This window comes from Gopherus evgoodei, chromosome 11 (genome assembly GCF_007399415.2).
Source record: "Gopherus evgoodei ecotype Sinaloan lineage chromosome 11, rGopEvg1_v1.p, whole genome shotgun sequence".
In the NCBI taxonomy this organism is placed as follows: domain Eukaryota; kingdom Metazoa; phylum Chordata; order Testudines; family Testudinidae; genus Gopherus; species Gopherus evgoodei.
In genome coordinates this window covers 13,287,077-13,305,429 of record NC_044332.1, presented here as the reverse complement: position 1 = coordinate 13,305,429, position 18,353 = coordinate 13,287,077, and the positions used below count along the sequence as shown (strand labels likewise).

The 18,353-nt window shown below is 39.6% G+C and overlaps 1 protein-coding gene across 1 annotated transcript in view; it reads left to right on the top strand.

The window, feature by feature from the left end:
- Positions 1–18,353, top strand: part of SPAG16 (sperm associated antigen 16) — an 844,823-nt gene that overhangs the window by 18,068 nt on the left and 808,402 nt on the right. Inside the window, 2 exon segments of the mRNA XM_030579560.1 lie at positions 5,667–5,794; positions 14,649–14,786. Coding sequence (XP_030435420.1) covers positions 5,667–5,794; positions 14,649–14,786 — 266 coding nt within the window.

Genomic DNA, 18,353 nt, shown 5'->3' with positions numbered 1-18,353 from the left:
GCTGTGCACTCTGGCAGATCAAAGCAAGTTTGATATAACACGGTTTCACCTATAACACAGTAAGATTTTTTTGGCTCCCAAGGACAGTGTTATATCGGGGTAGAGATGCAGTCGATTGCCGTACTTTCTCAATATGAAGAAGGAGGCCTCCTCCGTTGCACCCTCCTCCTTGTGTTTCCTCCTGGTATCCCATTTCCCCACTTACCTCAGGGCTTAGGTCACCAGCCTCCGGTGAACCTAGTTTGAAGCCCTCCTCACTAGGTTAGCCAGCCTGCCTGTGAAGATGCTCTTCCCTCTCTTCATTAGGTGGATCCCATCACTTCCTAGCAATTCTCCTTCCTGGAACAACATTCCATGGTCAAAGAATCCAAAACCCACCCTCCGACACCATCTATGCAACCATGCATTTACTTCCACAATTTGATGGTGCCTACTTGGGCCTTTTCCTTCAACAGGGAGGATGGAACAGAACATGACATGCACCTTAAACTCCTTTAACCTTCTTCCCAGAGCCACCTGCAGTGACCCACTGAAGGTCATTCTCGGCAGTATCATTGGTGCCCATATGGAGAAGTAGGAAGGGGTATCGGTCCGAGGGCTTGATCAGTCTTGGCAGACACTCTGTCACATCATGAATTCTAGCTCCAGGCAAGCAGCACGCTTTCTCGTGCTTCCCGGTCTGGACGGCAGATGGATGACTCCATCTCCCTTAGGAGGGAGTCCCCCACCACCACCACCCATTTCCTCCTCTTGGGAGTGGTGGTCGTGGAACCCCAATACCTAGGACAATGCATCCCATAGACTCATAGACTCTAGGACTGGAAGGGACCTCGAGAGGTCATCGAGTCCAGTCCCCTGCCTCATGGCAGGACAAATACTGTCTAGACCATCCCTAATAGACATTTATCTAACCTACTCTTAAATATCTCCAGAGATGGAGATTTCACAACTTCCCTAGGCAATCTATTCCAGTGTTTAACCAGCCTGACAGTTAGGAACTTTTTCCTAATGTCCAACCTAAATCTTCCTTGCTGTAGTTTAAGTCCATTGCTTCTTGTTCTACCATTGGAGGCTAAGGTGAACAAGTTTTCTCCCTCCTCCTGATGACACCCTTTTAGATACCTGAAAACTGCTATCATGTCCCCTCTCAGTCTTCTCTTTTCCAAACTAAACAACCCAATTCCTTCAGCCTTCCTTCATAGGTCATGTTCTCAAGACCTTTAATCATTCTTGTTGCTCTTCCCTGACCCTCTCCAATTTCTCCACATCTTTCTTGAAATGCGGTGCCCAGAACTGGACACAATACTCCAGTTGAGGCCTAACCAGCGCATAGTAAAGCGGAAGAATGACTTCTCGTGTCTTGTTTACAACACACCTGTTAATGCATCCCAGAATCACGTTTGCTTTTTTTGCAACAGTATCACACTCTTGACTCATATTAAGCTTGTGGTCCACTATGACCCCTAGATCTCTTTCTGCCATACTCCTTCCTAGACAGTCTCTTCCCATTCTGTATGTGTGAAACTGATTGTTCCTTCCTAGGTGGAGCACTTTGCATTTATCTTTACTGAACTTCATCCTGTTTACCTCAGACCATTTCTCCAATTTGTCCAAATCATTTTGAATTTTGACCCTGTCCTCCAAAGCAGTTGCAATCCCTCCCAGTTTTGTATCGTCCGCAAACTTAATAAGCGGACTTTCTATGCCAACATCTAAATCGTTGATGAAGATATTGAACAGAACCGGTCCCAAAACAGACCCCTGCGGAACCCCACTTGTTATACCTTTCCAGCAGGATTGGGAGCCATTAACAACTACTCTGAGTACGGTTATCCAGCCAGTTATGCCTTCCTATCGATGAGGTCTCCTGTTCCCTTCCCTCCGATAACACTTCCAAACCATTCACTGCTGTAATACCTGGGCAGGGAGCCTGAAAATGGTTGCTTATCTCTATCTGCACTGATATTATATAGGTTCTCCTCTTTCTTCTCTGGAGGTCATATGCTGCCAATTTTCTTCCCACTTCTGCACTGCCTTCTCTGATTCTTCAGCATGCACAGCAGGCACAAACAAGATTTCTGCACGCTAAGAACAGGTGATGGTGAGGTGCCTTACTCTCCTAGGTAGTCTTTTGATGTGTCACAGTTGGGCATTTACTTGAATTGGGCCAAAAGAACAGCAGGAGCATAGAAAGGAGACCGTTCTATGACAGCAGACATTCTATACAGCCACGGCATTCTCACAACTAGAGTATATCTGTCTGTGGTATAGCTCTAGTAAGTCAAAACACTACCACTCTGGAGTGTGCTTTGGCGCTAAGAATATACTATTTATTATAGCCTGTTGCACATAACTGAGGATCTTTGACCTTTATATTCAATTAATACTACCCATTTCAATTAAAGATGCAGTTTGTATCATGTGAGATTTAGGGTAGGTTGTATTGGGGATTTCTCCTATTCTGTCCAGGCTCTAGACCGGTGGTGGGCAACTTGCAGCCTGTCAGGGTAATCTGCTGGTGGGCTGCGAGACAGTGTGTTTACATTGACCATCCAGGGGCACAGCCACCTGTAGCTCCTACTGGCTGCCGTTGGCTGTTCCTGGCAAATGGGAGCTGCAGGAAGCGGCATGCTCTGGCTGCCACTTCCCGCAGCTCTGATTGGCTGGGAATGCTGAACCACAGCCACTAGGAGCTGCAGGCAGCCATGCCTGCGGATGGTCAATGTAAACAAACGGTCTCGCGGCCCACCAGTGATTTACCCTGACAGGCTGCAGGTTGCCCACCACTACTATAGACTATTAACTGCAGTACTAACTGTTTAAAGATTGAGGAAGCAGCAAAGAATCCTGTGGCACCTTATAGACTAACAGACGTTTTGGAGCATGAGCTTTCGTGGTGAATACCCACTTCCTCAGATGCATCTGAGGAAGTGGGTATTCACCCACGAAAGCTCATGCTCCAAAACGTCTGTTAGTCTATAAGGTGCCAATGATTCTTTGCTGCTTTACAGATCCAGACTAACACGGCTACCCCTCTGATGTTTAAAGATTGGGAGGGACAGGTACAGGTGGGAGCATTACTTTACAGTACCTGTGGAATAGAGCAATCTCAGTCTAAAATCCTGTCTGTGTCAAACGTCTCTCTCAATCTCTGAAAATAGCCTAAAGGGCAGCTTATTGCAATTTTGTTGTAAAACTTGTAGAATATTATATGGAATCCTTTGCATCACACTTATAGTCTTGTGTGGTTACTTTAATTTAAAAAAAGACCATCTACACCTTCTAAGGCTAAAACTTCAGAGGCCTTCGAAATTTTCACTCCGAAGTGCAAATATTGAAGCTACATCTCTAGTTACTTGCCATGTACATGTATTTGTTTGTATCCAGAAAAGAGGTCATTCTGACATTCTACTTCATATCTATATGAATAAACTCCGCCCCGAACAATAATGAAATTGCTTTTTAGTAATATCCTTCTGTGACTGGGTTCCTGGAATAAGCCACACTGAGAATGACACACTGTAGGCAGACTGCAAGAAACAGAGAAGGCAGTCACCAAAAACTGGTGGTTTAATCTATAACTAGGTTCATCAAGCCGGTACCAAAAGAGCTTCTGGAGTACCACAATAATTAACTAGAAGTCAAACAGTTCCATGTAGGCATTCCAGCCCTTAGACCTGTTTATCTGGATGGAAGCTAATGTGGTGAGGGATTAATGAAAACCTAATTCACCATATATGAGATTTTTAGTAATCCCAGAGGATCAAACACATGCCTTCAGGTCCATATATATTTCAGATCTTACCCAAGTATCACAGTCAACGAATCCTTAGTAAACCACTAAAGATTTATTAATAAAAGGAGAGTTATAAATGGTTAATAGATCATATACATACAAATGATTGCAAAGTCCTTATCAGGTTTGTAGCAGTGATGGAATAGATTGCTGGTTTGTCAAGTCTCTGGTAACTTCCAAAAGATTAGAAGGTCCTCAGTCCATAGTTCAAAATGCCCCTTTTAGTTGTAAATCCCCAGACTAGAGATTTTAAGCAGGAAAGAGGCAAAATAGAGATATTTCAGGAGTCTTTTATATCCTCTGCTATGTGCCTGGAAACTTACTGGGTGACTGGGCAACAAAATGGTAGATGAAATTCAGTGCTGATAAATGCAAAGTAATGCACATTGGAAAACAATTCCAACTATACATTAAAAAGATGGGGTCTAAATTAGCTGTTACCACTCAAGACAGAGTTCTTGGAGTCCTTGTGAATAGTTCTCTGAAGCCATCTGCTCAATGTGCAGTAGCAGTCAAAAAAGCGCACAGAATGTTGGGAATAATTAGGAAAGGGATAGCTAATAAGACAGAAAATATCATATTGTCTCTATATAAATCCATGGTATGCCCACATCTTGAATACTGCGTGCAGATGAGGTCACCCCAGCTCGAAAAAGATATATTGGAATGGACAAAGGTTCAGAAAAGGGCAACAAAAATGATTAGGGGTATAGAACTGCTTCCATATGAGGAGCGATTAATAAGATGGGAATTATTCAGCTTGGAAAAGAGATGACTAAGGGGGGATATGGTAAAGGTTTATAAAATCATGACTGGTGTGGAGAAAGTAAATAAGGAAGTATTTACTTTTTCTCATAACACAAGAACTAGGGATCACCAAATGAAATTAATAGGCAGCAGGTTTAAAATAAACAAAATACTTTTTTTCTTCATATGATGCTCAGTCAACCTGTGAAACTCTGTGTGAGAGGATGTTGTGAAGGCCAAGACTATAAGGTGTCAAAAAAGAACTAGATAAATTCATGGAGGATAGGTCCATTAATGGCTGTTAGCCAGGATGGGCAGGGATGATGTCCTTAGCCTTATTTGCCAGAAGCTGGGAATGGCCAACAGGGGATGGATCACTTGTCGATTACCTGGTCTGTTCATTCCCTCTGAAGTACCTGGCATTGGCCACTGTCGGAGGACAGGATATGGTGCTAGATGGACCTTTGGTCTGTCCCAGTATGGTTGTTCTTATGTTACTATCCCAAACAAAGCTCATAGCCCCTGCATGTGGAAAATTACTGGCCCAGGATGGAGTCCAGGGCCACATGAGCATATCACATGTTCTTACATGGTTTGCTGAATCACAGGGGTGAGTCATCGGCATCGCGCTGTCTGAGGCATCTGCAGGAAGACCTACTAGATGGGATGAGTTTTCTTGAATGGCCCCTTGTGAGAGCTGAGTGTCTTTGATGGGCCATCAATACATAGCTTCCTAGCCTTGATGTAAATCCATCTGGTCGATATCAATCATCAGTAATAAAACACAGCCAATATTCATAACTTCAAACACAAACATGATATGTGGATTTAATCAGGATAATTATACTTGATTGTAACTTTTTTCCATTGACGCCTTACATGATACACAATTTCCATAAATCTTATACAAAGTGTAACAGTGATATAAATGGTCACCTTTCTTATACACAGCATCACACTTTCACACAAATGGTTTAGATGTCTTGCATTGTTTTATTCCAATGACTATTGGATGGAGAGTGGCACTGGGATTGGATTATAGGCTAGGAAGTAATGGGTTCTTGTATCTTTTTCAGGGATTGCATATATTTAAAATAACAAATACTAAATTTTTTAATTTCAGGCTCAGCGATCTGTTCTGACTTCTAAGCATTCAGTGTCTGAAATACCTGAAGTTGTGGATGACTTTCTTTGCAATTTTCTGGTCAGAATGGGGATGGTCAGAACCCTTGACTGCTTCCAAACTGAATGGTAAAACTTTTTAAATGTCCATCTTACTGTGATGACCTGGAATAAATGTAGACAATCCAGTCTCTTTGTGCTTCAAAGAAAGTCAACTTTATTTTGAGAAATCTTCTCTTCAGAAAATAAGCTTAGGTTGAGAATGGAAATAATCATTTTAGGGCCAGATTTTTCAAAACTGCTGAACCCCAGCAGCTCCCGTTTAGACACTTAAATGAAGTGACCAGAAGTTCTCAGAACCCGCAAGCTTCCACTGTTCTCACTTTTGAAAATCTGGGCACTTTTATTTAAGTGCTGGGCACTTTTGAAAACCTGCATATAGCAGTTTCCTTGTCCAAGTGTTTGGAGCATGTTCTAATTGAATAGTTACTTCATTTCTCGAGGCAGAATGATCACAACTTTAGTCATTTCCATTGGTTAGAAAATTGTGATGGCTACCCTTGTATTTTTTATCTTTTTAATTTAAGTCAAAAAATGCTCGGAAGAGTGACCTTGTGATTAGTTACTTCGGGTCTCTTTTCTATATTTTTAAGTGGCTCATAGAGATTTTTTTGTCCCACAATTTGCAAGCAGAGGAATTGTATAGGAGTTCCATGCATTGCTTTTAAAATATATATTCCAAGTCGTATACTTTGTTTACTGGTTAACTGTCAGAATGACAAAGCTTCTATGGGAGAGAGAGAGCTATGTTATGGATCTATAGGGGTGACTCTGATAGCAAGGTTCTAATGATACAGCTTCCGTTAGCCCAGTGGCTTTCAAACTTTTTTACTGGTGACCCTTTTCACATAGCAAGTCTCTGAGTGCGACCCACCTTATAAATTAAAAACACTTTTTTATATATTTAACGCCATTATAAATGCTGGAGGCAAAGCGGGGTTTGGGGTGGAGGTTGACAGCTCATGACTCCCCATATAATAACCTCGTGACCCCCTGAGGGTCCTGACCCCCAGTTTGAGAACCCCTGCGTTAGCCTGTTTCAAACCCTCCAAGTAATTTGAGTGAGAGGGGCGGATCCTATTTACCTGAAATGTCTTAGTCTTTCTTTTAAGGCTGGGGGGAATTCTTTGGGGTTTTTTATTTGTTTGGATTTTTTTAGGCTGTTTGACAAGCTATTTTGGAATAATGCAATTTGAAAAAAAAAGCTGTCTTTTTCACATAATGAAAAATCTAACTTTTAAGACACATATATTTAAGGCTTGAAACTTCTTGCTTGTTTTATTACGCACTGAGTCATTGTGTCTAGTTCATTGGACCTGGACCAAGCCCCAGCCACTTGTAAGACACTGATGTTACTGCTGCAGAGTTTCCAAAGGCAGGCATTGCTTATAGAGCTTATGCTGCATTTTATTTTTGTATACGTCATTATTTTAATACACCTCTACCCCGATATAATGCTGTCCTCAGGAGCCAAAAAAATCTTACCACATTATAGGTGAAACTGCATTATATTGAATTTGCTTTGATCTGCTGGAGTGCGCAGCCCCACCCTCCCGGAGCGCTGCTTTGCCACATTATATCCAAATTCGTGTTATATCAAGTCATGTTATATCAGAATGTATATATACGTTCATGCAGAAAGAGCACCATTCAGGAGCCTTTGTAACTCTTAGATGGTAAGCAGTTGATGATTAATATCAGATATGTAACTCTGATGGCAAAAGACAGCTAATACTAGACCGATATAAATGACAGCTTTTGTATGGAACGGAAACTTTGCAAGGGTCATATCCTGCTTAGATTCAAGTCCGTGGCAAAGCTCCCATTGACTCTAAACAAAAGAGAATCAGACTCTAATTTAGGGGTTTGATCTTTCAAACCTTTGCCCACATGAATAGTTCTTCCTCACATGGGCAATACCTTTAACTTCAATGATACTATTTGTATAAGTAAGGATTTTCAGGATCGAGTCCTTGGGTATTAAGACACTTCCTTTGCAGAACATTTTTATGATATTAGCAAGTGGTTTTTAAATTGGTTTTAAATTGCTGATTTACACTGTTAATGAGGTGAGAGCAGATTAGTGTTATCAAGTTCTTCTTTGAACTGGTTCCTTCCTCTTGCTAATGTACAGCTGATCCATGCTGTGATCAAGTTCTAATGGGATTTAAAATGAGAAAATAATTAGTTGAGAACTTCTTTCATTTACACCAAAAGAGCTTGACTAATTTATCAAATGATCCACTTAAAAGTAATAGTCTGCCTAAGATCTAACACTGTATTAAATTAGACAAAATTCTTAATGTTTATTTGCAACTTGAGAAAATAGAGTGTTTTTAAAATATCTTTCTGTCTGGATATATATATATATATATATATATGTTCATATTGATGTCTTATTTTAAATGATAAATAATACTATTTTTCTTCATTGTAATGAATGGTGCTGTATCATATTATGCTTTATTTGTGCAAATCTCCATATACACCATAACGTGTATTCTAACGATACTCCTGGGAATTTAAAACCATGTTTGAAAATACTTATGGAATATTGCAAAATATCATAAACTTCTTGTATGTTCTGTATTCTTCTGACTCCCCAAACTTTTTGTAATGTCTTTTTGCTTGCTGATGGTATTGGATTGACAGTTCTGGAGAATGAAGCAGCAGATTAACTGCAGATCTTTGCATCCATGATGTGGGCTCCCCAGTCCCAAGAGCTCATTGCCAGCTACTAATCAGTTCTCATCTAGCTTTGACTACCTTTGGTCAGAAAACTCATAACTAGCAATCACTGATTTTTTTTTTTAACAAAAGAACAGGAGTACATGTGGCAACTTAGAGACTAACAAATTTATTTGAGCATAAGCTCAATCAGATGCCTTGAATGGAACATATAGTAAGGAGATATTTATACACATACAGAGAACACAAAAAGGTGGGAGTTGCCTACCAAATCTAAGAGGCTAGTTAATTAAGATGAGCAATTATCAAAAACTTTTGTACTCAAAAGTCTTTTTTTCTCCTGCTGATAATTGCTCATCTTAATTAATTAGCCTCTTAGAGTTGGTAGGGCAACTCCCACCTTTTCGTGTTCTCTGTATGTGTATAAATATCTCCTTACTATATGTTCCATTCTAGGCATCCGATGAAGTGGCTGTAGCCCACGAAAGCTTATGCTCAAATAAATTGGTTAGTCTCTAAGGTGCCACAAGTACTCTTGTTCTTTTTGCGGATACAGACTAACTTGGCTGCTACTCTGAAACCTGATTTTTTTTTAAGAATTCCTCAGTTTACCAGTTGTGTTTCAGCCTTTGGGTGAAAGATGGGGTGTCTCCAGTACTTTGGGGGGACAGGTAAATAATTTGCTAATCTACCTTTACTTAGTATGGACAAAATCATAGACTGGCTTGTATGGCCATGCCAGACTGTGGGAGGGGAGGGGGCAAACCATGCCCTCTCTTTTGTATATGCTACATGTATAATGGGGTAGCAGTGTGAGTGGAAAAGCCGACTCTGCAGAGTTGCAATGTCCTCCCTTGTGCAGTTGCACCAGCACACTGAGGGAAAGTTTGCTACAGTGCGTATAGACCTAATGCAGCATCATTCCTTCCTGGCGCAGCAGAGAAACCTGGAGACCGATTATGATTGAGTCACAATCTCCCACCCAAGCTATGCAAGGGGCAGTGCAGCAATGTGTTGCCTATGTTGGTCAGATTATACACTAAAAATCTAGCCCTATTGAAGGAAAACAAAGGACACAGATTTACCTGCTTCATTGGAGGGAATTCAGAGCAACCCATTCTGGTCTTTAAGGCCATATATTTTATCTAAATATCTGTGAGTTTGTAACCCTATGCAATTATAGAGCACCTGTAACTTTAATGTCAGAGTGCACTTTACATAATTTAAATCAGAAGGAAACAAAATCTTTCCCTAGTAGTGAGTATATACTAGTCAGTACATATTACATTTTCACTGTATTCATGCTACTGAGTGTTTCATGTAAGGCTGCTAAGGTGCACTGCAATTAATGGATATATAAATCTTATCCAGCTGTACTGAAGCTGTGTATGTAAGAGACAGGCACAGCATGGCACTGCAAGTCTCCACTAATCTGCCTCAGTGATAGGTTGGAGTGGCTACTCTGAGGGTAAAAAGGTAATTAAACTTCTATACTCTCTTCTTTCTTGGCCTTGCTGCTGAGATTTCCAATAAGAATGGTAGTGTGACAGCATGTCATCTTAAATATTAAAGGTGTTGAACATTTTATCTGATGTCCAAAGATGAACTATCGTGCTAATCAATCAATCCCCACATCCATTAGCTAACAACTGCAGAATCGTCACACCACCCAATTCCTTCAAAACATTTGTGGAGACCTAAATCTGTTTATGGCTTGTATTGCAAGCATATTGAATTTCATGATTTGAGGGTAGACACCGTTGGACTTTAAATCATACCCTCACAGTTGGTGGTCTGTCTTCTTGAGAATCTCATGTCATAGGTACTTGGGTTATTTTGAGCTAAGCCATGGTGAAGAGCTTGAAGAATGCCCCACCTGTACTATATATGTCTGGCTCTAACCACACTTTAATTTGTTTCACAATTCCTTTTCAAATTTTAAAAGAAAAGAGCGAGAACTATCTAGCTATAAAAACTCTATGAATTTGCACCAGCCAATTTAAATAGTAAGACCTAACCACACTTTCTGCTCTAGCAGCATGCTTTTCCCCCTTTTCACTGAAAAAGTAATGAGACATGGTTTTTAATGGTTGTCTTGGAGAAGAGCATGTTAATTTTAATGAAATACAATTAATTCTGAAAAATCTCTTTCAGGGTTCTTAGCTCTGCTAGAAGCTAACTTCATCAATTATCCATGTCCTATGTATCTTCATATAGAAAGTTGATGGCTTTCATGCTAGGGCATTCTGTTGAGAAATTTGTCTGACAAAAGGAGTATATAGAATTGAATCTTCAGCTGGTGGTATTGATGGTTTTACCCCATGACATTCATAGGTTTCTAGCTAGTGTAGCCAGCAATATGCAATTATCTGAGATAGAAAAATAAAGAAATCCTATATATCAACTCTATCCCTAATACGCAGCCTTGCAGAGCAGTACAGAAGAGTAAAGATTCTCCTCCTCTGTACAGCGGTGGTGTTGCTGTACAGATTGCAGTTCTAGGTGGAGAAAGGGAAGGGTACCTAATACTTTCCTATCAGGATCAAGCGGGCAGAAAAGGGAGAGGCCATATCTGTAATGCTCCCACCATGTACCAGCTGGCAAATCTAACTGGGCAGGAAAGGGTAGCATGGTGCACCTTGACTTTGGCTTGGGGGCAACTCATGTGAAGGGCTTGCTGCACTGAGCCCAGATTTAATAAAGGCTGTTCGTAGTGTGCCCTACTCAGACACTTAACTTAGCTGGTAAAGTATTAATGAACTTATCCCATCTATTAGATTACACGAGGTCTATACTTCCATGGTGTGCAGCTTAGTTTCATTTGAGATTTTGAGTTTGATTATGAAACATGATGTTATGAAACACAAATAATGACTTCTGTCTAAGGTAGTGGACTGGGGCTCAGGAGATCTGGTATTAATTCCTGGTTTTGCCAGACACTTTCTTTGTGACTTAAAGTTACTATTAATTTTGGGTGCCCATCCTGAGACATTCAGGGCCTGAATTTTAAGTTGCACTGATCAGCCATGACTCCAGTAGCAGCAACTCTTGAAAATGAGCTCATTAGATCATAATCTCTGTATACATCATTCTTCCCTTGTGTAAAATGGACATAATGTTCCATTGAAATCAAATAAGAGTTCAGATTAAAAAGGAAAATACAGTATGGCCCTGATTGATTTTTGGCTGGGAATTTTCAATAGCATGTAAATGTCATAAGAACCCAAATTCTATTAAATCACTTAGATATGTTGGAAAATATCACTCTTGTTAGAGAATGTTGAGAATATATAATAATGTCCTACATAATTTAGATGCAACCAAGATAATGAGACCAATTTTAATTGTTCTTTTCCTCTACCCCAAACTGAAAAAGGGAGTTCTAAGATTCATTTTTACCTTACCAAAGAGCAGGAATATATTAACTCTAACTAATTTGTATTTCTTAGAGTGATTCCTAAATATTTCAAGTCTTCCTCAGGCCATGAGAATGAAAAGTTAATACAACTAGATAGAAAGCGCATAGAGGAAAAAGACCAGTTCATGCAGTAATCTGATATTATACTGCTTATTAACTGAAGGAAGAGAAAGAGGTTCATATTAAACATTATCTTTCCTTTGGTACTCTGACTCCCCCCTGCTGGATTAGAAAGTTACTCTGTGGTAACTGCCAAGATTTCTAGTGCTAAATGAAAAAAATAATGACGAAAAGGGGAAGCATTGCCTTGTGTTGCAGAGCAAATTTAAAAGTATAAGACCAGGACAAAATGGAGGTTTTAGTGTTAAAATAAGCTGTTTGGTGCCATCTTAAAGTTCTTCCTGAAACAGTTTTCACAATATAAAATGCAAGTATTACCAAACTAGATTATGCAATGTTTTATTAGCATCAAGTGACAAAGCCATACATGGCTGAGATTGCTTTTGGCAAAAAGAGCCTTTGATTTTTATGAGAGCTTTACTTTAAAAAACAATGACATAATATGGTCATAGTTCCTTTGTAGGATAACTTGGGTAGTGTAGTTAGTCTACCTGATATCAAAAGTTTATTTTCGATATGAAAACTAAAAGTGATGCTAGTGTTAATTTAGCTTTGGTTAAATACTATTGAATATTTTCAAAGATGGTAAAAAGATGCAGGAGTGACAGTCTCATTCCTGGCTCTGAATGGCAGTGCCTACTCCTATGAGGAAGCATAGGTAATGCAGAAGTCACAGATAAGCAATTGACCTTGGCAGAGCATATACACATGGAAACAATAATTTCTAACATTCACTTTCATCCTTTGAAACCTTCCAGTGGGAGTAAACGTAAATATTTTTTTCAATCACTGAGATAGCTGATCTAAATGGTTTACACCGTCTGTAGGATGGTCTACAAAACTTCTAGCTTTCTCCAATGTGTTTTATTGATTTGAAATCCATTGCAATTATTCATTTGAAGCTTGCTGTTTGAGTCCGGTTCAGGAGCTAGTGTTCTGTATATCCTTCCTAGTTTTTAATTTCTGCTGATGTTGCCATGCATAATTGCATACAAAATTTGTTCAAATTCAGTATATTTCCATTTTGGGAAGGCAAAACATGCTGATATGATTTCCTCTAGCAAGTTCAGCCCCAGCACATTTTTATATGGTAATCAGGTTTGATGGACCCAAGGATTGTAGGATAGATCCTCAACTGGTGTAAATTGATACAGCTCCACTGAGCTGATGCTGAGCTGTTGTAAATTGGCACAGCTCCTTGGAGCATAGTTTCACTGACCTCAGAAGAACTATGGCCATTTACTCCAGCTGAGGATCTGCTCCGCTGTCCCTGAGAGTGGAGCCAGATTACCCAGTCAGAGCCAAGAAAGCAATGTACTATACCCTGTGCACTAGGGAGGAGTCACTGTGGCTGTGGAACCTGGGAAACTTCTTTAGCACCTCTTCTGGTACAGAGGCACCTTGAGTTAACTGGAGCACATAGGATCTTGAGTTTGTGTGTGGATGTGTTTTTTAAATATCTTGGTAAATCTTGAAGTTCATACTGACTCCTAGCTCAAGTAGAACTCTGACAGAAGCAGTCACTTAGGAGATGCTGCTCTTGTGGATAGCGTAATCTATCTTTTTGTAGTGTCAGTGAGCCATAGTGGAACTTGCCCTTCTGCTGAGCTGTTCTGCATTTTCAATAACCTCATCCCCATGGGTTGAATTGCTCTAAAGAGTTTGAGACTTAGATTGGATAAAGTCACAGACACTGTTTCAAGAATGATAGAGAGGTTGCATGAGTACTATGCAAATATACATAGAATATTAGGGTTGGAAGGGACCTCAAGAGGTCATCTGGTCCAACCCCTTGCTCAGAGGGGGACCAATCCCCAGACTGATTTTCACCCCACTTCCCTAAACAGAACCCTCAAAGATTGAGCTCACAACCCTGGGTTTAGCAGGCCAATGCTCAAACCACTGAGCTAACCCTCCCCCCATGGCTACCTAAGAATCACTGTTCACTACCTAAGGTATGGCTTGGTCTGCAGTTGTGGCACACTGGCTATAGAGTTCTACATCACGGAAGCTCATAGGCTCAATATTTGGCCTGCTAATAAGAAAAATGTATAAATATCACATTGGGCAATGGGAAATGTGTTTGTGATTAGCTGATTCCAAAATAATCCAGGAGAAAAATGTAATACTGATATGAAAGAGTGCTATTAGTAAAATAAAGGAGAAGGAGACATTTTTCCAGGTAAACCATGATGATGAGTTCTATGCTCGGGACAGTTGACAGGCTCACTCATCCACATGTTCCATAGCTTTTTTTTTTTTTTTGAGTCCTAGAGGCCTTCAGAAAAACAAGCATGTGTTTGAGACTACATAACCTAAAAGGATTGTGTATCTTTGGAAACTGCTACTTTTAAAGGGGTAGAATTTGAGGTGAATATTTTTTCTTTACGTTTTCTTTTGAAATCATGGACCAGAAGAAAGGAAGGAAAAGAACAACTGTTGAGGTTAAGGTCATATGCTACAAATAAAATGTGTTTTAAATGTTATGAAAAAGTGCTAAAATGAAGGGGAGCAAAATAGGACATAACATAATGAGTGGTAATATCGCTAAGTCTGAGTGTAAACAAGAATTTTTCAACACGGCTGCTATGTGTGTTAGTGATTATAGTTAATGTAAATGTGAATATGGGAAGGAAAATACTGTGGGGGATATAAAGGAACTTAAAGTAAAGCATCTTCCCATTTATATTATTCTAGGTATGAACTGATGCAGAAAGGTGCAATTGAACGTAAAGATATTGGATTTGTCCCAGATATGTACACCTACAATCAGCATTTGGAGATGGAGAAGAGAAGATTAAAGAAGGAATTGGAAAACTATAAACTGGCTGCCAGGTATGTTAGTTTTAATGGCATGCTGCTGTCTTCTTTTTTAAACAGCAAATGCTCCAGAGAAAATAAAATCAAACTCTTAATGGAATTAATACATTTCTATTTTCTCTGTGCCTCTGCACATTCTCAGTTATGGATGAGACTCTGACTGAAAGCTGAATTAAATTACCAAGTATCTCTCAGCTCTGTCTAGATAGCTGAGTCTGAATTTCTTTTGTGTCCATTTGGCTTTAGTTGTTAATATTTAAAATCCAATAGTCTCAACAAAATACTCCATAGGATTATGAAAATGTAATATGTAGGGATAGATGAAAAATTATTATATTGTGCTATGTATCGAAATGTTACCAATTGTCATATTGCAACAAGCTGGCATGTAAAGGAGAAGAATTATTCCTCATTATACACCTGATCCTGTAGTCCAAATGTAGGTCTTGTTTAGTAGGTATCTGTGTAAATATATATGTATACATTTATTGACTGTATCTGTGAATATGGATCCACAGTAGCTGATTTTACAAGATGCACAATAATCACACTCAGGCCTGGTCTACATTGGGGGTGGGGGGGTATCGATGTAAGTTACGCAACTTCAGCTACGTGAATAATGTAGCTGAAGTCGACGTACTTAGATCTACTTACCACGGTGTCTTCACTATGGTGAGTGGACTGCTGCCGCTCCCCTGTCAACTCTGTCTGCGCCTCTTGCATAGCTGGAGTACAGGAGTCGACGGGACAGCGCTCAGGAATTGATTTATCGCGTCTAGACTAGATACAATAAATTGATCCCCGCTGGATCATTCGCTGCCCGCCAATCTGGCTGATAGTGAAGACATACCCTCAATAATTTACATTCAGACTGTATAATGGAGAAATGCCATGGTGAAGTACACTGCAGTCTTTTTTTGATAACTCTTTTCTGCATTTGTGTTCAGTGTTGATTTGCACTGACATCTAATGGGCTTTATTGGGAGATGAACTGTGAGTAAAACCATCCCTTTATTCTTCTGTGCAGCCTCCTTTGTGCCTGTGTGTGTGTGTGTGGGGGGGGGAACCAGGCAACCAGCTACTCCCATTTAAGTAGGTAGGGGAGAAGTGACAAGCTGCAGTCAAAGAAAGAAAAGCAAAATCTTGCCCTCTGATATTTTTGTCCGTTTGATGGTATCGTCTACAGATTTTTCTCTGTAGAAGAGAGCATGCTCCCATTTGCACAATATAATAACGAACTTCTGACTCATCAGGGTAGACCTTCAGCTGGTATAAACTGTCAGATCCATTGACTTCAATGGATTTATGACATTGCTTACCAGCTGAGGATCTGTCCTGTACATCCTAAGTCTCAGTGCTGGGTGAAATGTACTATATCATATATTTCACTTGGAAGACTTCTATAATCAGCCTTTTTCCCCATTGGTGATACTAAGCTTAATTTTTCAATGCTTCCAGCTGAACATACCGAGGGAGTGCTGATTAGACGATGATACTCATTATACTCAGTGTATCAGACAGAAAGTTTTCATGGTGAGATGGATCGCTGTGAAATGTATTTGAAAATAGCTTCTAATTAAATTGGTTGCTTCTGAGCTTGCTGTTCTTGACAATCATCTTGCTGAAAAGGGACATTTATTTGTGACACCACCAGTATGGGGGCCCAGTGTAAGACGCTGCAAACCAATTTCCTCCTGCTTAAATGTTGTTTAACCATCATAGGAAGAGCTTTAGTGTCTAAAACTAAATGTAATGTTGTTGTTTTAATACAGTATTAAAATGATTGTACAGCAACTGTAGATACACTCACTAGATTCCTAACTGTTACTCAAACACATTTCACCATGGATTTTCAGCATTTAAAGAGAAATTCTTAATCAGTTTCAATTCCTGTGCACAATAAATAATACATTTTTAATAGGCTGTCCAACGTCTGAAAGCTTCTATCTGCCCACTGAAATAACTAGAGAAAACACTAAAAGAAATATAGCACGTGTGCAGAAATGCCCCTTCTACTCCAACAATACTTCCACAAACATTAATTACCGTGCAAAAACTTTGTTAAACTGAAATTTAGGCATATCAATAATTTTAGGGATTTTTTTTTAAATTAAGTGTTGTAGTTCTAAAAATTAAACATCTGAAAGTCATGGAAATCAACTTAAAATTGCATTTATTTTGAGACTGTAGAAATGTAGAGATAAAAAACCCCAACAATCTGCATTATCCTCTTCTCTCCCTTGTATTTTCCAGACAAGATTCTAGGCTTGTATAAATTAGTATAGTTCCATTGAAGTCAAGTTCTGACTGGTTGGCAAGGCAGTTGCTTTGGACTTCTGCTGTAACACTTCTTTTGCTATAGCAAGGATATTGTCTCTAGCTATATAGTATACAAATAAGGAAATGTTGAAAACATTAACTTTGAAGCAATGTATTTGAATACATTAATTGAGATTTAGTTGTTGATTTAAATCCATTTATTTAACTAACACATACATGGAGGGTTTGATCTCAGTCGGGGTAAAGAAGCATAATTCCATTGTTTTCAATGTTGATTTACCCCAGCTGAAGATATGACCTTCTTTGTATATTAGTTACTTTTCAGTCTAGTCATATATCACAATTTCAGTCGGAATATTAAATCTTGGTTATCTTGGTGATCTGAGATGCCTTGAATCTCTTTAGGCTTTGGCCTTTGATTTCAGAGGTTGTCATAACCTATTCCCAGATTTGGACCTTAGCGTCCAAAATATGGGGGTTAGCATGAAAACCTCCAAGCTTAGTTACCAGCTTGGACCTGGTAAAGCTGCCACCACCCAAAAAATTAGAGTGTTTTGGGGCACTCTGGTCCCCCCAACAACCTTCCCTGGGGACCCCAAGACCCAAATTCCTTGAGTCTTATGACAAAGGGGAATAAACCATTTCCCCCCCTTCTCCCTTCCAGGTGTTCCCTCCCTAGGTTCCTGGAGAGATACACATAAGCAAGCTCCGTGAATCTAAACAGAGGCACTCCACCCTCCCCGTTCCCAGTCTTGGAAAACAGAATTACCGAGAGCTAATCTCTCTTCCCCCTTCACCCAGAGGGAATGCAAAGTCAGGCTAGTAAATCTAACACACCCAGATTTCCCCCTGACTTCTTCCTCCCACCAATTCCCTGGTGAGCACAGACTCAATTCCCTGGAGTTCCCCACTAAAGAAAAACTCCAACAGGTCTTAAAAAGAAAGCTTTATATAAAAAGAAAGAAAAAGTATATAAAAATGGTCTCTCTGTATTAAGGTGACAAATACAGGGTCAATTGCTTAAAAGAAATATGAATAAACAGCCTTATTCAAAAAGAATACAATTCAAAACATTCCAGCAACTACACACATGTAAATACAAAAGAAAACCATATAAACCTTACTGCCTTATTATATTTGTACTTACAACTTGGAAACAGAAGATTAGAAAGCAAGAGACAGAAATCCTCTCATAGCCGAGAGAGAGACAGATAGAAGACCAAGAACAAAGGATTCACACACAAACTTCCCTCCACCCAGATTTGAAAAAGTCTTGTTTCCTGATTGGTCCTCTGGTCAGGT